General features: G+C 38.8%; 1 protein-coding gene across 1 annotated transcript in view; it reads left to right on the forward strand.

Annotated features, from left to right (window-relative positions):
* ANK3 (ankyrin 3) overlaps positions 1-22,660 on the forward strand; it is a gene marked incomplete at its 5' end in the record, with an annotated part of 287,363 nt that overhangs the window by 217,357 nt on the left and 47,346 nt on the right. The window contains 8 exons of the mRNA XM_079711182.1: positions 12,103-12,314; positions 13,889-14,096; positions 15,373-15,469; positions 16,069-16,297; positions 16,955-17,080; positions 17,838-17,960; positions 18,400-18,426; positions 19,506-19,587. Of these exons, the coding sequence (XP_079567308.1) occupies positions 12,103-12,314; positions 13,889-14,096; positions 15,373-15,469; positions 16,069-16,297; positions 16,955-17,080; positions 17,838-17,960; positions 18,400-18,426; positions 19,506-19,587 (1,104 nt within the window). The remainder of the gene's footprint in view (positions 1-12,102; positions 12,315-13,888; positions 14,097-15,372; positions 15,470-16,068; positions 16,298-16,954; positions 17,081-17,837; positions 17,961-18,399; positions 18,427-19,505; positions 19,588-22,660) is intronic.

Here is a 22,660-nt window from a genome sequence, read left to right on the forward strand (position 1 = left end):
TAAATATCAGCTATTGTCACTACTATATTCATTCCATAGAAAAAACTGTCATGCCAAAGGTATTGTGTAAGACACAGCGAATCACAGCCAACTAAGAATTTAAAGATGTCTTTACAGCAGGGTAGGGGGAACCTAATCATTGCTGAGAGTCCAGCATTCATGAGGCACTGATAAATGCCTCTATATATGAAAATTTTAAATGAAAGCATAGTACTGCAAAGTAGGTAGTTTTAATCCCACTTTATAGATGGGGGAACTGAAGTTCAAACAAGTCAAAAGGTTACCCCCAACTCAGTAGCAGCATGGGGGCTGAAATCTAGTTCTACCTGTTCTCAAAAACTTTTAACTATCCCACTTACTTTAGAAATATGTGTCCTGTGGAGAAGAAAATAAACCTAAAGAAGGAAATTCCTACAAACCTCTAGATTTCAAGATCCAGAATAGTCATTTTAAATGTTATACATGTAATGAGTATACATTAAATGTTTATACATAATACTGACATTTATATCCTGTACCATTCACAACTTCAGATAATTTCTGATGGATGGGAACTTTCATTGGCAATTTAGATTTCTAATTGTTATTACCTTAATTTATTTTAAAGCATGAAATATAGTTTTTTTAATAAGGAAATTTATAAGAAAACATAAAAGTTTTAAAGTGAATAAATCCTAAGGGAAAGAACTGAATTAGCATTTTGAAAAGAGTGAAAGAATATGGATGATTGAGAATAAAAAATAGAGAGAATAAGATAAATGGGTTTTCCAGAGGATAGGGTTTTTTTTTTCCTGTTTTAAGATATTTTCATGTATCCAGTATTTCTTAAATACTATTGTAAATTACTAGTTTTTTAATGCAGCATCCTCTCCACAAGGATTTCTTTTTTTTTTAACCAATAGCTACCTTGATATTGTAAGCAGCTGAGGGCAGAGTACGTGTCTTAATCACTTTTGAGTCCCCAGTATCGGGCACAGTGCTGATTCAGACACTCACCCAATCCTGGAGAGTAGGCAGGAGGAACCTCATTATAATATATAGCTCTGGGGGGGGGGGGGGGGTGCGGGGGGGTGCGGGGGGATGAACTGGGAGATTGGGATTGACATATATACACTAATACGTACAAAACAGAAAACTAATAAGAACCTGCTGTATAAAAATAAATGAATAAAATAAAATTCAAATTAAAAAAATAATATGTAGCTCTCTGGAAGAAAGCTCTTGTTAGTCTGTTTCTTCTCCCCCAAACTTCATTAATGTTAATCTCCTGGGGGAAAAACTTAAAGAGGAGCATTTACTTTGGGGAAAGTTCTGAGAAAGTAACAATATTTTAGGAAGAATACTGAATATTCTAAGAGAGTGTTGTCCAATAGCACTTTCTATGATGATGGAAATATTCCATACCTGTGTGATCCAACAGTCATCACTAGTCACATGTGACCCTTGAGCACCTGAAATGTAACTAGTGCAAGTGAGGAAGGTAATTTTTAATTTTGTATAATTAATTTCAAATAGTCACCTGTGGCCAGTGGCCACCTTATTAGACACTGCAGTTCTGACAAAAACACTGGATTCTAATAATATGTTCTTCATTTTTGAGCATAGATTATAGTATCAGGCACAGGCAGATTTTTTTTTTAATTTTAAGGTTTATTTATGGAATGGATATCCATGATTTCATACTGACATGTCTTCATTTTGTTTTTAATAAGCCAATTTTCAAATAGGAAGTTAGTCCTATCTTTGCTTAGACAAATGACGCCCACACTGCCACACTAGGGGCATCAGTCCGATGTTTTAAAGAAATGATGATATAGCCCTTTCCTGGATTCTACATGTTATCTTGGAAATAGTGGATAGAGTTTCTTTGCTACATTTTTTAAGACCAGATAAAGTTTGGTTCCATTTTAGACAATTAAAAGGAAATGCAAATACTTCCAAGTTTAAAGAATCAAGCACTGGGGGCCACAAAAGGAAAACTGAGGACTAAATTTTCAAGGCACCATGGTTTTCTTCATATATTAAATCTATAAAAGCAATAACAATGAAGGAACCAAGACACACATTTTATAACTGAAGCTCAATTAATCAGATTTCATGCCAAGCTCAAGCACCACTAACCACCACTCTTGTCCTGTCCCCAGAGAAACTTAGCTCTTATTGCAACATCCCTCCTCTAAAAACAGACAGGCAAAAATAAAAATCAATGTCTCTAAAAATCCAACCCTTCTTTTTCCTTCAAGGTCCAACTAGTCAAACTTCTTGTGGAGAGAGAAGCATAAGCATGGTTTAGGAGGTTTCATGTTATTTCTACCCTCACCACTCTGTGCCCCTGAATAGCTGTTAATTAGCAAGATAAAAATAGTACATAAAATAAGCCAGTGACCAGATCACTCAAGACTTCCTTAAAGAAAAAGAGAAATAAATCATTCTATTATTATTTACCCTATCAGTTTACCCAGTTCATAACAATTAAGCCTTATCTGTCATCTATGGCAAGTGACCCTTGATAATACCTGTCTTATTATAAATGTCTCATTTTAACCCTCTTTTCCATAAATGAACTCTATATGTTACTTTATAACTAATCTGTATTCTACTTTTTTTTTTTTTTTTTTGCGGTACGCGGGCCTCTCACTGCTGTGGCCTCTCCCGTTGCGTAGCACAGGCTACGGATGCACAGGCTCAGCGGCCATGGCTCACGGGCCCAGCTGCTCTGCAGCATGTGGGATCTTCCCGGACCGGGGCACGAACCCACATCCCCTGCATCGGCAAGGGGACTCTCAACCACTGCGCCACCAGGGAAGCCCTGTATTCTACTTTTATAACTAGTCCTGTTGCACCCTCTTCTCTGAAAATCTTAAAACCCAAATGTTTGGAAAGCATCTTAGCCAGTATTTTGATCAGTGATTTTTTTTTACTGAACAACACAATTGTAAAGATTAGATTATGGTTCTATAGTATTTTAAAACTTGCAAAGCCTTTCCATGTGCACAATCAAATTGTAGCTCCAGGGAAAGACAAGTCCAAGGAGGAGGATAATTTGCCCAATGTGGTGTGGTCGTTAGGATCACGATCTGTGGATGTCACACAGAATGGAATTCCCATCCTGGCTCCACGGCTTACTAGCTGTGCGACTCCAAGAACGCTCTCGATCTCTCTAAGCTCATAGAGAACTAATGGGAAATAGATGAGCTAATGTGTGTGAATTTCTCAGCATGATGTGTGACACAGGAGAACCACTCTCAAAGTCAGCCATAGCCACGGCTGCCATGTACAGCTGTGCAGGAGAGCGAGGCGGGCAGACATCTTGCCTCTTCCACTTCCCAAGCCATCTGCTCTGACACTGGCCTTCAGGACAAAGGGACACCTTTATCTAATTTTTTCAAAGCTACTGTCTAGTTGCCTACAAGGCTGTGTCCACTCCACATGGACACATTTCCAGATCCCATGAGGACAACTCCAGGGCTAGTGGAATCCCTGGTCACAGTTGATGATGGTTACCCCATGACTACCACCCAGTCAGGAAATAGTAAGTAGACAGATCTAGAATTCCAAAATCTAGACTTCTGACTCCAAATCTAGTTGTTTTTCTTCAATACTCCCTTGCCTCTGTATCTTCTCAAATAAAGGATGCCTATGAAAGTGCTTTGTGTGGAACAAAAGGTGACATGAATGTCAGCTGCGACTTAAGTTTTCCATTATGAATCAAGGTACCCTCCTAGTTCTTGTATGACTCCAAAGGACGTGGCGTGTATTCAGGAAAAACTGTCATTGCAGAATAAGGTGGAATCAAGAGTCATTTGTGGCACTAGCAACCTCAGAGATAAAGGCATCAGTGGTTATGCTAATGAAGCAGGTGTGTTAGAGCAGCTCTACTGAAATAACAGGCTAGAATGACACAGAGGACAGTTGGTCTGGGTGTGAAGAACCTGCTGTTACCACTGAGGTATCATGTGGCCGGGGCAACTTTTCTCTTTGGCAGCAGACATAGATCTTGTTCTAGCACTTGTTCATTCGTGTTTTCTCAGGAGAGAAAGATATCGCAAAACAAAAAAATACTCGTTCTGCTCCCCACAAAAACAGCATCTTCAAAACACACCAAATTGAATCCACTTTGTAAGTTTAATTAACACCTTACTTGAGTTAAACTCACAAAGTTCAATTCAACATGTTTAAAATTGTGCCTGCCGGAGGGGAAACGGGGACAGGGGTTGGGTTGGATTGGGAGTTTGGGATTAGCAGATACAAACTACTATATATAGAACAGATAAACAATGAGGTCCTACTGTATAGCACAGGGAACTATATTCAATATCCTATGATAAGCCATCATGGAGAAGAATATGATATTTACTAGTAGAAGAATCCTTCCTCCTTAGAGATCTTAAGAACTGCTTATAGAAGTAGTTGAGCACTGAAAAGTGAAAAATGTAGTTTCACGTTGTACACAGCACCATCTGTTGGGGAAATCGATAAACAGTTCTGAAAAATGCCCTTTTGAATTCTGACATTCTAAGACTCCCATTTTTTCCCACCGCTCAGTATCAAATACTCCATTCGTAGAAGAGCAAGCTGAGAGAACATTCACATAACCAGAAATTAAACCCTAGATAAAGAAATCATCCTTTGTGAAAACTCGAGGTTGTATTCCTTCTATAGACTGTTCACACTCAAACCTGACCAGATCACAAACAGCCTTCAGAAAACAAATTCCATACAGGAAAGAGAGTCATGGCCCCATTGGACCATGTTATCAAGACATTTAGTGCATGTAAGAGTGAGGCAGAACTAATCAGTGTGATCATTTGAATGCTTTTAAGAAAAACTCATTTTGTGGGAACATGATTTCAATCCTGTTATTTATGATTCATTGTATTATGACCTTCACACCTATTCATATTTGCAAAGCATTTTATGATTCTTCTTGCTCTGTTGCAAAATCTGTTACAGAGAATGCTGTCCCAACTTTTACAAATAAACTAAAGGAGTTACAAGGTACTTAAGAAATTTATCATTCATCAGCGAGGCAAGAATGCTGCAGAACATTAGCTTCCATTTCTTATGCAGCAGAAAGTGCCACTATCATGAGAGCTTTGTGCTCCTGGAGTGGGCCCATAAGAAGTCATGTCACCTTTTGGACCAGGGTGTTTGCACATCTATCCATTATTCATCCATTTATCAACCACTACACACGTGCCAGCTAGTCTGCAAAGACACTGTGTTAAGTGGTGGTTGGAGTCCATGCCTGTGTGATTTCATCCGTTCCCCCAACCTGGCCTTAGGTTCTAATCTCAGCTCTAAAGCAGACCAGCTAAGTCAGTTTGGTAAGTCACTTAACCTCTCTGAATTTCAGACACTTACTTTACCAAAATGCTATGTGGGCAAGATAGTAATTGACCCGCCACAAAGTAGAAATGCAGTAAGTGTACATTTTAACCTTCTTCCTGGCCAAACCTATTTCAGAACTCACCTCTCTCTTTTCCCTGTGATGTGTGTGTGTGTGTGTGTGTGTGTGTGTGTGTGTGTGAGAGAGAGAGAGAGAGAGAGGGAGGAAACTTTGCTAGTAACAAATTAAAAAGAGAGAAAGAGAGAGGGATCCAGGGTTCCTTCATAGTCTAGGCATTATGAATCACCCTGAAAGGTAAAAAGCTCTTAATATTTTTTTATGCCCTGGCCTCCTTTAATTCTATAGCTATGGAGTGGTTTAGTATATCCTTTTAAAAATAAAACTATTTTAAACTAGTAGATATTTATTGTTGCCCCATAAGCTCCTCTTCTCATATTGAAACATCCTTGAGTTGTTTTTCATGGGATCTTGTTGTCATATTTTTAATAATTTGGGTTCTGGATTTTTAAGGACAGATACAGGGTGAGAGTCTACTAAGACCTCGCTTCTCAAATGTGTCAAGTCATAAAGTCACCTGAGTTGAGTATGGAAATTTCAGGTTCCACCCCTGCCCTACCAACTCAGAATCTCCATGAGAGAAGCCTAGGAATCTCTGCTTTTAATAGATAGCACCGGTGTTGCTTCTGATCTGGCCAGTCTGGGGCACACTCCTCTGGGAGCTAGGTTCTCTGTGGGTAGGAATATGATCCAGGCACCATGTTTGTGGTGCACATTACTTGGTTGAGTTTATCTCTGTATGTAAAGGGTGGGAACAAAGCAAAGATTCTTCGTAATATCTTCCTGCTTCTCTGGTCTAAGTAACAGACCATTTTAAACTCCGATTAAATTCAGTCCTGGACAGAATAGTGGCGTTGTTCATTTTTACATGATCAAACTTCATTCCTATTTGCCTGGAAATCTGACTTTTTTGATACACCTTTTTAGTTTACAAATAGCAATATAGCACAGTATACCATAGTATGAATATATCATAATTTATCTAACCTTTGTCCTATGATAGCCAATAAAATCTTGTGGTAGGCGTCCAGGCCGTAGCATCCTGTAGTGACTTTACTGGTTTCACCTCTTCCTCTTCCCTCTTCACGTTTACCTACTTATCCACATCATTTACTTTCTTATTTGTGCAGATATCCTAGAGTGTAATGGCCCAGCCTTCAACTGTAGCTCTTGAAAAGATTATAAACCAATATTTAATATTAGTATTTTTACATTTCTATTAACTTTTATTCTCAGGGGAAAAAAGTTAAAAATATTTTAAGTATACATATATACAGAATGTAATCTGGTTAAGGGAAGATATCTTTTCTCCATTTCATCATGCAGAGGCCTGGGAATATGAGTAATTCAAGAAGGTGTATGATTCTACTTAAAATACGGGGCATGGAGACGCCAATGCGTAATAGCCACACATTAGTTATTGCATTAGGTTAAGCCTTATCTTTAAAGTACCCATTAAAATACACACTGAAGGTCAATAATTATGCAAGTTTTAATGGTGACAGAGGAATTGCTAAAAGCTTCAAAATACAGTGAGTACAACACAGAGGGTCCCTGAGTCACTGGCAAATCCTGAAAGATGTCAGAAATTCAGTGTGGACTTAGAAAACTGAGATTCTCCATTTACCACTCAACTGCTGCATCTGAGGGGTACCCCCTCACCTTCTTTTTGGGGTGGCCTTAATGCTTCATCCAAGGTAAGACGGCATAAGTGTGGCCAGGCAACCTCTACTACGCCAAGTGTAGTTCTTCCCTATCCACTGCTATTAGTTTCCAGGGGTGATACATCTGTCTCTACCTTAACGCCTCACAAATGTATGTGCACACACCCAAACACGCACACAAGCAGCTGAGAAGTGCACATGATCACAATTCCTCCGAAAGATGCCTCACTCCCACCGGGAGGTCCAGAATAATCTTAATACTCACAGGATACATGCTTGTTACATGCAGTGTTAGGAAATCTGTCTTGTTTGAAGGGTGTAATTTCGTGGCAGAGTCCGTGTAAACTGCTTGCACTGTGTGGAGTCCTAAGTCTTTTCTAAAGGAGACCATAATCACAGGTTTGCAGCTGAAAATTAAAAAGTATCTACTTAGCTGATGGTGATGAGTTGCACGGCAATTTAAACAAATTATCAGAACTTTTTCAGTTGCAGCATGAGTTATGACCTCTGGGAATTCAGACTTTTTTTTTTTTTTAATAAACTGATTTGACACTGCATTTTAAATTTTATTTATTTATTTATTTATTTATTTATTTATTTATTTATTTTTGGCTGTGTTGGGTTTTCCCTTCTGTGCGAGGGCTTTCTCTAGTTGCGGCGAGCAGAGACCACTCTTCATCGCGGTGCGCGGGCCTCTGTCGCAGCCTCTCTTGTTGTGGATCACAGGCTCCAGACGCACAGGCTCAGTAGTTGTGGCTCACGGGCCTAGTTGCTCCGCGGCATGTGCGATCTTCCCAGACCAGGGCTCGAACCCGTGTCCCCTGCACTGGTAGGTGGATTCTCAACCACTGCGCCCCCAGGGAAGCCCCAGACTTTTTAAAATAAGCCAAATCATGGGAAAGGAAATATACCTGCTCTGTACGGAAAACTTTTATTCTCTATCAATTGCTGAATAGGTGAAAACTTCCCCAGAATATTTTCCTGAGCAAACTTTGATTCATTCCTGTTTTTCTATACTAGCTTTTTTTTTTTTTTTAACTCTTTACCTTTGTTTTCTTTTCCTTCACTAGAGACTCAGTATTTAGGTTTTGACAGAGCGTGGGGGAAGGAGATGGTTAGAAAACAAAAAGGACCAAGATTCCAGTTCCATTTTTGATCTGGGGTGAACCCTATTTCTCTCCTAGTTGACAGTTAATTTGGTGGTGGTTAATCTGTAAAATGAGAAGATGTCTCTGATCCAATTACCTAACCATCCATTTTACCATTCTGCACATTTCTGTGTGGAATACGCCACTATCTCAGCCCTGTGTCTAACAGAGGCGGCAAACGTGTTCGTAGTGGAGGGACGGTAGGCATGTGCTGTAGGTATCAGAGAAATGAAAAGAGGCTTCTGTGAGTAGCAAACAACAAAAGTGAAACCAACACCCCTCCTTGAAGTGTGGAAATCTCCCCTTTGTTTTGTAGCAACTAAAACCACCCCAGCTAGGTAAACCCAAAGGTAGTGCTATCTTATTTCCCGCCCTATTCTCACCTCCAACTCCAGTTCCCAGTGTTAATAGCCTAGAAGGTTTCTTCTGCAAATTTCTCTTATAAAAACATACAAACAGGGACTTCCCTGGTGGTGCAGTGGTTAAGAATCCGCCTGCCAATGCTGGGGACACGGGTTCGAGCCCTGGTCCGGGAAGATCCCACATGCCGCGGAACAACTAAGCCCGTGAGCCACAGCTACTGAGCTTGCACTCTAGAGCCTGCGTGCCACAACTACTGAGCCCACGAGCCACAACTACTGAGCCTGCGTGCCACAACTACTGAGCCCACATGCCACAACTACTGAAGCCTGCGTGCCTAGAGCCCGTGCTCCACAACAAGAGAAGCCACCACAATGAGAAGCCCGTGCACCGCAACAAAGAGTAGCCCCTGCTCGCCGCAACTAGAGAAAGCCCATGCGCAGCAATGAAGACCCAACACAGCCTAAAATAAATAAAATAAATAAATTTAAAAATATATATATACAAACATACGGATTACACTTTTCCTCTAAAAAGGATCATACCATGCACGTTGCTCTGCCTCCTGCTTCCTTCCTGACTTTATACATGTCCATCACTACCTGCCTGGCTCCCTCCCTCCCTCCGAGCTCACCTCTCCTGTCACCTCCTCAGAGAGGTGTTTCCTGATTACCCCCACCCCCACCCCCTGTCACATTCTATTTCCTCCCCTTGATTTATTTTTTTCTTCCTATGTGCTCAGTGGTGTGTGCCCTTCCCCCCTTACCCCAATTAGAACGTAATCTCCCTGTGAGCGGTGACTTTAGTTTGCTCTCTGCTGTATCCCTGGTGACTAGACGAGTGCCTGCACATAGTGGGTCCTCAGTAAATATTTGGTAAATGGACGAATCTGAATCCTCCTCTTCACTCGTTGTAGCAGTGCGAGAGTGTGGGTGAACCGTGACTTATCTAACCAAGCCCTTACTGATGGGCACACAGGCTCTTTCAAGCTTTAGTCATTACAAGCAATGCCGTTTTGCCTGTGCTTTTGTAAGAAAGACGTCAGAGAATGGAATTGCTGGGTCCAAGGGTAGATGCGTTTTCATTTTGAATAGAAGATGCCCAGTTACACTGTCAAAAGATTATTGCCATTCACACCCACGAGCAATGACTAAAAGCAACTGTTTTCCCCCCGTTTTCTCTCGACAAGATATTGGTCTTTAATCTTACTAGGAGGTGGGTGTAGCAGGAGATTGTACCTTGTTTGAATTGGTATTTCCACATAAATTACTGAGTTTGAATATTTTAATATAAAGTTTATTGGCCATTTTCTGTGAACCGCCTGTTTGTAACATTTTGCTAGTTTCCATTGGCTTCTCTGTCATCTTATCAACTTGTAGCTGCCATTGATATTGAGCATATTAGTTCTTAATTTGTCATGTGTGGCTATTACTTTTCCCAGTCTACCTTTTGTCATTCAAGTTTATTATTCTTGTCATAGACAGCTTTACATTTTTATAGTCAGAACTGACTTTTAGGCCTCTGGGTATCCAATTTTGAGTAGGAAAGTTTCTCCTATTGAAGGCTAAAAGGTATTCTCTTGATTTTTTTGGATAATATTTTAATTTTTTAAGTAGTTAAGTCTCTTGTCCAGCTGGAATTTTTATTAATATATAAGATATATAGTGATTTAGCTTTGTTCTTCCACATAGATGTTTGATTATGTCAACACTGTCTTTTAAATAAACCATCTTTCCCCCACTGAAGTTTAAATATGACTTTGATTTAAATATACTAAATACATAATACATATATAAAAGTAGATATATATGACTTACACATATACTATATATATGTATATGTGTTTATGTATACACATATATAAAGCTGAATCTCTTTTTTAAAATTTATTTATTTTTGGCCACGTTGGGTCTTCGCGGGCGTTTCTCTAGTTGCGGTGAGCAGGGGCTACTCTTCATTGCAGTGTACGTGCTTCTCGCTGCGGAGCATGCACTCTAGGCGCACGGGCTTCAGTAGTTGTGGCTCGCGGGCTCTAGAGCGTGGGCTCAGCAGTTGTGACGCACCGGCTTAGTTGCTTTGCTGCACGTGGGATCTTCCCAGAGCAGGGCTCGAACCCATGTCCCTTGCACTGGCAGGTGGATTCTTAACCACTGCACCACCAGAGAAGTCCTGATAAAGTTGAATCTATTTCTTGATTCTGTTTTTGTCCCCCTGACCTATTTGTCTATTATTATCTATTTCTTATATGTCTCTCTATATCTGTTTTATTGTGATACTTCTAGGTTAAGTTTTCAAATCTTATAAATTCCCCCTCACAAATCTACTTTTCCAAAATACTCTTGGTTACTCTCAAATATTATTGCATACGATTTTTTAAATGGTTTATTTCCATTAAACCTACCAGAATTCTGCATAAAGCTGGGCTTTTGAAAGAAACCCATCTGGCTGCACCACGGGAGGTAGACTGGAGCAAAGGGGAGGCGAGTGACAGGGAGACGGCTAAGCAGTGGTGCCGGTAATCTACGCAAGTCGAAATGGCGGCGTCTGAACAAGGGGTGGCAGGAGAGCAAGCCCTTTCCAAGATAGAATCAATGGAACTTTGACCTTTGGATGCGAAGTGTAAAGTCAGTCAGTCAAAGCTATTGGACTGGAGGACTGGGCAAAGTGTAAAATAAATCGACCAGAGTTAGGACTACAAGGCAAGAAGTAGGTCTGCAGGTGGACAGAAAGGAAGATGTGTCCACTTGTAAATAGGTTGAGCTTGATGTATGAGGGCCATTGATGAGCAGACAGAAATTGGTGATGATGATACAAATCATTTGGGTAATTTTAAAATATTTTAAAGAGGTTTTCAAATAAAGTTCTAGAGCCTTTCACACATACTGAAGTGCTTACTTTTTTTTTTTTTTTTTTCCTTTCTTATGAGGCCTTACTTTTTTCTGACTCATTCTTACTTTGGGCATCTTGAGGGCAGGTTATTGTAAAGAAGCACAGAATTAAGGTATTCCTTCTTGAAGAGTAGAAATTTGTCCATGTGTGGTAAAATGCCAGTTTTTGAAAATGTTTATTCCTCTTCAGTAGAAATATTTTTCTACAAATACTGTACATGAATAGCTTTATAATATTTTTGCAAAGCTTGGTATTATTTTAAGGTCACTATAGTTTTCTCTTTATCATAAAACTGTTTATACTGGGCTTCCGTGGTGGCGCAGCGGTTGAGAGTCCGCCTGCTGATGCAGGGGACACGGGTTCGTGCCCCAGTCCAGGAAGATCCCACATGCCGCAGAGCAGCTAGGCCCGTGAGCCATGGCCGCTGAGCCTGCGCATCCGGAGCCTGTGCTCCGCAACGGGAGAGGCCACAACAGTGAGAGGCCCGCGTACCGCAAAAAAAAAAACCCCAAAAAACCTGTTTATACTACTGAATCTATATAATTTTAACTATCAATATTACACATCATTTTGTCTCAAGGTATTGGGTAGATAGGCTTATTCTCATGGCTTTTTCATTCATTTTTCTTTTCAGAACTTGATAGCCCAGAAGAGTTAGGGAAAAAGCGTATCTGCAGGATTATCACTAAGGATTTCCCCCAGTATTTCGCAGTGGTTTCACGGATTAAGCAGGAAAGCAATCAGATTGGTCCTGAAGGTGGAATTCTGAGCAGCACCACTGTGCCCCTCGTCCAAGCTTCTTTCCCAGAGGGTGCTTTAACCAAAAGAATTCGAGTGGGCCTCCAGGTAATGTTCACAAAAAGTTGTTCTCCTTGGTACATGGAGAGGGCATGTGAGCATGTTCTGCTCTGAAAACTGCTGTCATGACTCATCCTTATGATATATTGCTAATCGAAGCATTTGGGCCATTTTGGGAATCATTAACTGTTTTAAATAAAAAGTATTAAGCATAAAGTTAGCATACTGGCTTATAAAAAAAGGTACATATTTTAGGGTTTTTCTGTTTAGATGTATCACTTGGTTTCTCATGAAAGATCATTTTTTTTAACCGTAGGTTATTGGTTTCAGTATGTGGAGCAACAAAGCACCAAACAGCACATATACCATTAAAGAAACAAAATATATTTGATTTGGTTTATAATATGCCACATCATAAAAATCTATAATAGTGAAACTTGCAAGCTTTCAGATTTTAGTTCAAGTTAATCATAAATGCTGGGTTTTAACCAAACCAGTTGGAACTTGTTTTGGTTTGGAAAGCTGGCTGAAAATCTTGGCAAGAATGGTCTTTCTTCCATTTATTCATTTCTGTTAGAAATTAACCAGTACTTTTTTTTCTTACTGAATAAGGAAAATAACCTGAAATAACTTAATTTGTGTTGTTACTTAATATAGTAATTAATAGTTTAACTGAAAGTTCAGTAAACATTTGGAGCTAAAGATACCACCTTACATTTCAGTAGTATGAAGTTCCCTGCAACTGTCTCCCACATTGAATATTCTACCAAATTGCAAAGAAATGAAAAGAATTGCTAGACTAGAATTGATATCCTTTGAAATCTTGTATGCGTTTTTGTTACTTAACTCTAGAAACCTCAATAAAAATTGAGGGTACAAGTTGCCTTTGTAATGTTTTACTGAACGCCCTGCATAGATTTAAAAAATACTGGACTCAGTATTTGTTGTCCTTTGGATTAGACTGAGAGGTTTCTGTGCCATGAGATCTGACGTCCTGTCTCTTTCATGCAAGCCCATGCCGTCTGTGTTCTACTGGGGACGTACTCTAGCTGTAGGTCCTGCTACAGTGTTAGGTTGTTTTTGCTTTTGGTTTATGCCTTCCTGAAATAGTGAGAAAGGATGAAAAAGAAAGACTTTTTCTTGGCCCCATAAAATTTTTCATAAGATTTCTTTAAAATAACAAAATTTCTGGAAAGTTATGTTCTCTTCCATTTCCAAATACCCATAAACATATTAAAATGTTAAACGTGACTCAATAAAATATCTAACATAATAAAAGACTGACAATACCAAGTGTTGGCAAATACGCAGAACAACTAGGACACTCACACCTGCTGGTGAGAATAAAAACTGGTACCGCAACCAGCATTTTGGAAAACATTTTGGCAATTATGTCATAATGGTGGTCGTATGTGTACCAAATAGCAATTTGGCTCTTAGATGTATAACTACCAGAAACCCATACATGTGGCCATCAGAAGGCATACACAAGAATGTTAACAGCAGAAGAAAGACATTTTTTTGGCGGTTGTTTTTGGTTTTTTTCTCCTCAGTTAAAAAGTCAACTTGCTGATAAGTGAAAAATGTCCACTTTCATTTACGGTCCTTTCTCTTGTCTCTAGGCCCAGCCTGTTCCAGATGAAACTGTGAAAAAGATCCTTGGAAACAAAGCAACATTTAGCCCAATTGTCACTGTGGAACCAAGAAGAAGGAAATTCCATAAGCCTATCACAATGACCATTCCAGTGCCCCCGGCCTCCGGAGAAGGTGTCTCCAACGGGTACAAGGGAGACACCACACCCAATCTGCGCCTTCTCTGTAGCATTACAGGTTTGGTTAAGTTGTTGCTGTTTTTGCTATTAATGCTATAGCTTTCACAATGATTCTGTACAAAGATGGAAAACCTTTGAACATCCCTGCCAACATTATAAGAGTAGAAAAAAAAAAGAATAAAACATTTTACTTGTCCATCACCTCATCTCTATTATCCCTGCAATTATTTCTTTAAGATGCTGATAGCATGACATTTTTCAGTGGTACCATTTTTCCTATTAAGTTTAGTGTTAATAGTAGTGCTTTTTTAAGGTGATTGAGGTATTATTGAATCTACTGAAGCATCTAGGTAATCTCTCGGTGACTAGCAACACCTTTTAGGCTATAGGAAATTGGATGGACTTTGGGGGAAACAGAGGCTCCCACAGAGCACCAGGAGTAGGGAAGAGCCAAGTGAGTATATGATTCTTCTCACCTACTCTATTCACAAGTGTAATTCAATAGACTAAATATGCAGGACTTAGGTGAACACATTTTGTGATAAGCACCCGGAATCCAGAGCTAATTCATCATTTGATTAACCTAACATGAGTTTATAACTTAAAGATAGGTTTTCCTGTTTGTTTGTTTTTTCTGAAGAGTAATTTTAACGGCTGGTTCCCCTTTTAGCCTGGAAAATTAAATGATTCAGGAAGTATAAAATGACTTTCATCTTAACTTTCCTGATAGTTCTTGACTTTTTTAAAAAATAAAAGAATGGGCTTCCCTCGTGGTGCAGTGGTTGAGAGTCCGCCTGCCAATGCAGGGGACACGGGTTCATGCCCCAGTCCGGGAAGATCCCACATGCCGCGGAGCGGCTGGGCCCGTGAGCCATGGCCGCTGAGCCTGTGCGTCCGGAGCCTGTGCTCCGCAATGGGAGAGACCACAACAGTGAGAGGCCCGCGTACAGCAAAAAATAATAATAATAAAATTAAAGAAAATAAAAAATAAAAAAAGAATTATACTATCTGCAACAAATCTTTGCACATGTAAATTGTGGCTTAAAATGAATGGCTTAAACTTGTGTGCCCCAAGTTGAAGCCATTCATTAGTATCCAGACAAACAGAAAGGTAATTTTTTTCCGAACCTAATATTATCTTACAAGGAGGTCACTATAGGCTGGTAAAAGTATGAAAGGAGAGTAGAGAGGAGAACTATCTTTCGTACGTGTCATTAATGAAAGTGCTGAAGTTTTGCGAGTTACTGGCTATACAGAAAGAACAGGATGACGTTAAAAATTTTACAAGGAGCATCTCCTATAATAAAGTCACATATCTGGTGTTGTTCTCTTAGGGGGCACATCGCCTGCTCAGTGGGAAGACATCACAGGAACTACTCCTTTGACGTTTATAAAGGATTGTGTCTCTTTTACAACCAATGTTTCAGCCAGGTATGGAAACAAAAGGATTCCAAAAAGTACTAGGAATTATTTTTATTACCTTTTGGAAAGTAAAAATTGTTGTGCTCAATACCAGTATGATTGTTCTGTAAAATGCTGATGGTGAAGTTGGGCTAACTCAGAAATTTTAAATTCACTTGGATGTCATCTTATCCGGTTCTCACAGGGAGCTGTAAGGTGGTAAACTTGCTTCTTAGCAATCCATAAAAACGGATAGGATCTTCCTTTCTCTCCCATTTTCCCCCATAAAATTCTTGTTCCTTCCAATGGTGAAGTAATAAACTCTGAAGCAGGAGTAGAAAGGAAGGCTTGTCATGGGTATGTGTTAAGAGGGGAAAAAGAATTTTATGGAAAAGAAAATAGAGGAGAAAAATCCTTAGTATTTTCTTAGCAAAAGCATAGTAAATGTAGGGTTTCTGTATTTGATAAACAGAGTAAATATCTTTGCTGTTTGTTCAAATGAACAAGTTAATGTTTTGGTTTAGTTCTTTTATATACTCTTAATTGTTTTAATGGTGAATCTTTTTAAGATTTGGCTTTGAAATCTCCTTATTTTTATACTTTTGATACTTTGTTTTTGTCTCCCTCAGATTTTGGCTTGCAGACTGCCATCAAGTTTTAGAAACTGTGGGGTTAGCCACACAACTGTACAGAGAATTAATATGTGTTCCATATATGGCCAAGTTTGTTGTTTTTGCCAAAATGAATGATCCTGTAGAATCCTCTCTGCGATGTTTCTGCATGACAGATGATAAAGTGGACAAAACCTTAGAGCAGCAAGAGAATTTTGAGGAAGTTGCAAGAAGCAAAGATATTGAGGTACCTTGTTTACAGCAAGTGCATTCAGTTACATTCTCCAGACACTGAGTTTTATTTTGAGGTCATAATACAGCATGTACCATAAATATCAAATACATTATTGATTTTAGTTTTTGTTTTAAAATGTGATACAGATTCACTCTCAAATTATTTTAAATGTCTTCGAGGTTATCTTAGTTGGTTAAAATGTAGTACCAATGAATCTAGGTCATGGTCGTGATTTTCCTGTGGCTACTTGAGTTATTTTCACGTTCACTGTCTAGACACATCACCATGATTTTCCTTTTTCAATCACTGGATAAGTATCTAAGAGTCCAAAAAAACTTTCAAACTCTATGGATAAGTGGTTGATATCAGGCACTTTCTCAACTATGTTTAAAGTTGGTAGAACAGAAATAAATCTATATTTATATTTGGTAGAATAGAAATAAATCTATAATTCTGTCTTGTACATGTCCACGTTACAGTTTCCAATCACAGTTACTAATTGTGAACCAATAGAGTTATTTTTGTGGCAAATAGCACCACCAGAAGTAATTTCCCAATGACAAGACAAATGTGACATAGAAACATGTCGGTCTTTTAAGGTTATATGATTTAAGATCTCAGAATTCTTTCCATTTAACATTAAATTATGTATTTCTTTTACTCCAAAAGGTTCTGGAAGGAAAGCCTATTTATGTTGATTGTTATGGAAACCTGGCCGCACTTACCAAAGGAGGACAGCAACTTGTTTTTAACTTTTATGCTTTCAAAGAAAATAGACTGCCATTTTCCATCAAGGTAAATCACCTTCAAGAGAGACTCTGTGGATTTTTTTTTAAATGCTCTTAAAGAATAAAAAAGATTCTAATGATGTATTCAGTTGGATATATCCCACCAAACTTAAATTCATAGGAACAAAGTCAGATTTTCGTCCTAGTTCTACCTGAGTGTACTTTTGAGCCAGGAAAGAGTAAAAAGAGTCTCTACCTTTTAAACAGCTAAATGATCATTTATATTTAGGCAAATGTTTGTAAGACCAAGCAATCTAGAATAGCAAAATGCATCATATCTGGAATGCTCAGTAATCAAATAATGGATGAAATCCAAATTGAATGTTCAAGTTTCATCTTTATTTCTGGTGGAACCCGGGGACATTCTGGAGAGACCATCTTCCTCCTCAGAGAACCAAAGGACACAGGAGAATTGTTTTATTGTTATTACTATTTGCTGCTGTTATGGTTGCTAAAACTGAGGCTTTGAAAAAAAGTAATTATTAGACAGGAAGAAAATACATATAACTCAGACTATACACTGGATTGTCAGGATGAGACCAGCAGACCTAACACTCCTGTGTTTAGACTAGGAATTGGGCATTCTAAATCTTGCCAAGTTTAAATGTGACTATGTCGGCTGACATGTAATCGTTATCACCTTTTCCCTTTACTATTCCTGGTTCTCAAAGGGCTCCATAAAACAAACATGCTTAACTCTTGTGCAGATGGGAATCCTCAGAAAAGTCTCTTTCTGTAACTGTCAACTACCTAAATTCTTCTAGATTAGAGACACCAGCCAAGAGCCCTGTGGTCGTCTGTCTTTTCTGAAAGAACCAAAGACAACAAAAGGACTGCCTCAAACAGCTGTTTGCAACTTAAACATCACTCTGCCTGCACATAAAAAGGTATCTTTTAATACTGGTTTATTTTAACTTTCTTTCCCTGGCCTTGAAGAAGTGGGCCCTTGGTATGCAATTAAGGAATGCTTTGTAACATGATTGAAGCTCTTGAAACTCAAGTTTTATTAGTCTCTTTGTGTAGACTGACTGAGTCTTGTGACTGTGGTGTCAGATTCTTATGGTTTGTACGATGGAGTCCTCTGTTTATTGCTTCTGCTTCTGCTGGTAGTTCATAGATTTTGTTTGTTTTCAAATAATGTCACACATTAATTTGCCATGAATGTATAGCTTTGATATGTTTTGTTGGCTTCTTTTGGTTTGCTTTGCTTTCTACAGCAGCTTGCATTTTGTGCTCCCTACTCAGTCCTTTTCATATCCTGATATTCTTTTCCCTGCTGTCCATTATAATATTCCTTGTCTCTGCAATGCATCTTGGAACCAAAAGGAGACAGAGTCAGATCAAGAGGATGAGGTAATATGAACACTTCTGCTTTTACTCTTTCAGAGATAGAATAGAAATGGAATCTGTATAAAAGAAGTTGCAGAGGGCTGAAGTGTGGGAAATGTATTACATTTTTGCAGATCTTAGCTTAAATGAGGTAAAGGATACATATGTTTTCTTAAAGAATAATTTACTCTTCCACATGTACAGAAGAGTACTTTAGTACAATCAATAGAATTAAAATCCAGCTAATGACTTAAAAAGAGGAACTAAAGTTCTTTAAGCATTTTTTAAATGTGATAGATTGGCATGGATAAATATACATTTGTGCATATTTTCACCTAGTATCCACTGTTATAACTTTTAAATCAAAGATGATGGTAATATATGACATTTTACATGTTTTATGTACTATAAAATATGCGCTCAGTGGCTACTGACAAATATTTGATATTCTATTTAAAGAAATTTATCTTGGCCATTTTTTAAGAGTATAATTGTTCAATTAAGTTTTAAATAAATTTTTTCTTATAAGTTATCTCCTAGTATTTCTCCAAGTTATCAGATCACTGGATTTTTAAAACTCACACCTCAGTAATAATAAACAGAATCAGTAGCCTTAAGACTCAGTAACATTACTTCAGTAAAACCATTAACCTCTTTTTAATCTCCTTGTCTACATTTTATGCCTATTAACATCTAGAAACAACAGCAGTAATCGTAATAATAAACTTTGTGTGCCTTTTTTCCTTGAATGTACTCACAACGAGTGAGTGTACATCATGATATATGTGCTTTCAATACAAACAAATTTGGGAAAATTTACTGCTCAGCATCAGAAGTCTCTGTAATGCTTGTCTTTTATTTGTAGTTCCCTGTAGTCTGCTGTGTTGGTGCTCTTATATTTTGCGAAATGATGGTTATTTGGCTAAGAATTGGGGTGGGGTTGTAGAATCACAGTAGGAAATTAGCATTTCCCTGAGGAAAATCCGTAAGAAGAAAAATAAGGATAAACAAGATATCAACATGCCATTCTACAGAATGTTTCAAAATGATGAAAATGTCACAAGGAAGTGGAACATAATCTTACTCTTCTTTTTCTTTTCCAGACCGAGAAAATGGATAGACGACAGAGCTTTGCATCGTTGGCTTTACGTAAGCGCTACAGCTACTTGACTGAGCCTGGAATGAGTGAGTTTCCTAACACACTTACTAATCTATGTGGATTTTTATAAGAAGAGACATTTTTTCTATACTAACTGAATTTTGGGGTCATGTGAAAACCCAATGGCAGAAGAAAATTGCCTGCGGGAAAACTTTATCATGACATCTAAGTAATATATTGTGTATAGTTGGAGATGTGAGGTACAAACACCCCCAGATCGTAGCTTTAAAAGTTTTTTTAAGCCAGTAGCTTTTTTAAAAAATTAGAAACATCTATCACTTGAATTTGAAAACCTTGATTTCACCTTGGTAGTTAACTGTGTTAGGAGATGATGTTGTACCAAGGTTGCTTTAAATCTGTGCTCAAAAGAGAAAATATTTACTTTCATACATGTGGGACGGTAAAAAGGATGATAAAGTAACTCTGGTCATCTCATTTTTCTTAATATAGGTAGGTCATTATATCTTAGTCCTGATTCCTTTTTGTCCCAGTGGGCAAGAATTATATTTTCCTACCTTCTTGAGGTAGCACTTGTTTACTGATTTCTGTTTCCTCCCTCCCTCCCTCTCTCTCTCTCCCCTTCCCTCTGCTCTTTATTAAATATCAGTTCTAAGGCTGGCCTTCACTACACAGGTTAAACCCTTTTCTTCTCTCAGTGATTGTTTTGGTCCATTGTTAACTGGCTTGCAAGTATCAAGGCATAGGTTCATTCAGTCATATTCGTTCGTTCTCTCTGTCTCCCTCCCCCTTCCCTATGTTTCCCTCATCCTTATGTTTATCACCTCTGGTGATCACTGCCTTCAAGATAACCCTCTCCACCAACAGGAACTAAGAGTGCTGAGAGCAGCACTGTGTTTGACTGATGTAGCATGGTGCCACTTGAACCATCAGAGGAGGATTTATACAAAAATTATTTTTAAATTAGTGAATCATTTCTAGCTGCTTCCCATTACTCACAGTTACTTGAATTCAGGGAGGATTGGAAATTTACCAGTAAGAACCACAACTCTGGTTTTTCCCATCTTTCCTGAATTCTTGTTTCTGTGGGCCAACATAGCATATTAAATGTGCAGCAGGAAACTACTCTACTACTTCGCTCAGGTGGTCTTAGCATAATCTTCTGCAGTCTAGCTCCTGGAGTACATACTAGGGAAGCTTTTATATTCAGACACAAAATGGGGAGCATAAGAGAAAGGAAACCCAACCACTCTCTTGAATGTTCTTCCAGATCTCTTTTTTTCCTCTAGCATAAATGTCTAAATCTTTCCAAAACCATAAGAGCTGAAACTAACTCTCATTATGCTACAAAGCAGGGAAGGTATGTGTGTATGTAACTAGATGGTTTTTCAATACAACTGAATCTCCTGGGTGGAAGTTTTCCTTGGGATACTCTTTTGCCCCAAAGCTAAGGCTCTCATGGTGTAGATGCTTGGGACTCCCAGGCAATAGCCTTAAGCTTTGGACAGTCTCCATGGACCAGCTACTTGAGGTTGGGGTACCTCTGGGCAGGCAAGCTGCTATCCGATTTTGGTCCCTAAGGTATTTATTTGGGGAATATATGAGTTGTAAGGTCAGGTGTGTGTGCTGAGTCAATTGAATTTTTCCCACCTCTGAAAGGGTTGCTACTTCTTGGTTAGCTTCAGTTAAGGTAAATGTAGTTTGTCTTCCTTGACTTTTGATAGAAGGAAGAGGGTACTTTTCTCTCTGTTTTACAAGAGGGAGCATAATGGTGGACAGAAGAATGGGAAGAACTAAGAAAGGACTAAAAGAAAAACGAAGGAAATCTTATGGCCTGTGAATTGGTGTTAGAACTCCAAGTGAAGGCAGCTTTTCCTGCACTACCCTGTCCTTTCCAACGCCCGCCTCCAGAAAAAAGATGCTGCTGTAATTCAGTGCCTGACACCCAGAATTCCCTTTGTTATAAAGGGTATCACAAAATATGTATCATTAAAGCATAAAATATGTAACTAATCAGTAAATTGGTTGCTTTGTGCAAAGTATAAAACCCTAGATGTGGTTCAGAAGACTGCTCTGCTTGGTGAAGCCAGACTTCAGTGGTAAAGGAGAGATGCTTTGCCAGTTTCTGGTAGTTATAAAAATAAGTTCTCTTGAGCCATTAAATGGAGCCCAAATCACTGAATTGAAGGAATTCCCAAACCTTCCATTTGCAGTGTGGTGTTTCCAAAATTAAGCCAATATTGAGAATTGTGACTAGGAGGGGTAATGAATGGGTGAGTTTTTTCCTTAGTTCTTCCACTTTTCTTTAGAATAATATGTAAGCCTAGAAAAGGATATGTTCTGAATGTTTGAATTTAAATGTACACCAGGAATGAAAATCTTCACCCTTGTGGGAGTCGCTGTTAATCCAAGGACTGGATTGTAGCAATGGCACGAGCACAGCATGAAGAGCGTAAAGATGAAGCAGATTCTCATTTCCTCTTCGAGTTTCACTCTTATTCTGAACACCAGTGCTTTCTGGAAGCAAAACTGTACTCAACTTTGACATAGAACGTTAGCCCTTGGCAGGCATTCCGAACCTCTGTGACCAGCTCAGTTTGTTTCCTAGAACTGTAGAAGTAGAGAGGACTCAGTGTGTGCTTGCTCTCCCCCAGCGAGGGTGCTTACCTCATTCGTATGTTTCTTATCCCGTTGCCAGAAGAATGCTGGTACTAAATCCATCCTTCCTGGTGGTAGGTCTGCCTCATGGTTGCGCCAGTGTTCGGGGTATCCATGAGTCCCATGAATATTCTGGGAAGGCACCAGAATTGGTCCCTTTGCTATCGATAAAATATATACACGGATATATACTGTATCCTACTGTAGAGAGTTAAATACGGGGTGTTAAAAATATGACTGCTTTTAAGATTTCCCCCGTGATACCTTTTGAGAATTAGAAGTAAATGGATTATGAAAAATAGCTGAGATAAACTATGTGCTTTTATCCATAATGAAGACAACACCAGACATGGATATATTTAGTTGCAGATGGATTTTTCATATGCAGTATTAAATATTTCCCTAAAAAATCTCAAAAGGGGACTTCCCTGGTGGTCCTGTGGTTAAAAGACTCTGCACTTCCACTTCAGGGGGCACGAGTTT

The sequence above is a fragment of the Hyperoodon ampullatus genome (genome assembly GCF_949752795.1).
Source record: "Hyperoodon ampullatus genome assembly, chromosome: 1".
Taxonomy (NCBI): domain Eukaryota; kingdom Metazoa; phylum Chordata; class Mammalia; order Artiodactyla; family Ziphiidae; genus Hyperoodon; species Hyperoodon ampullatus.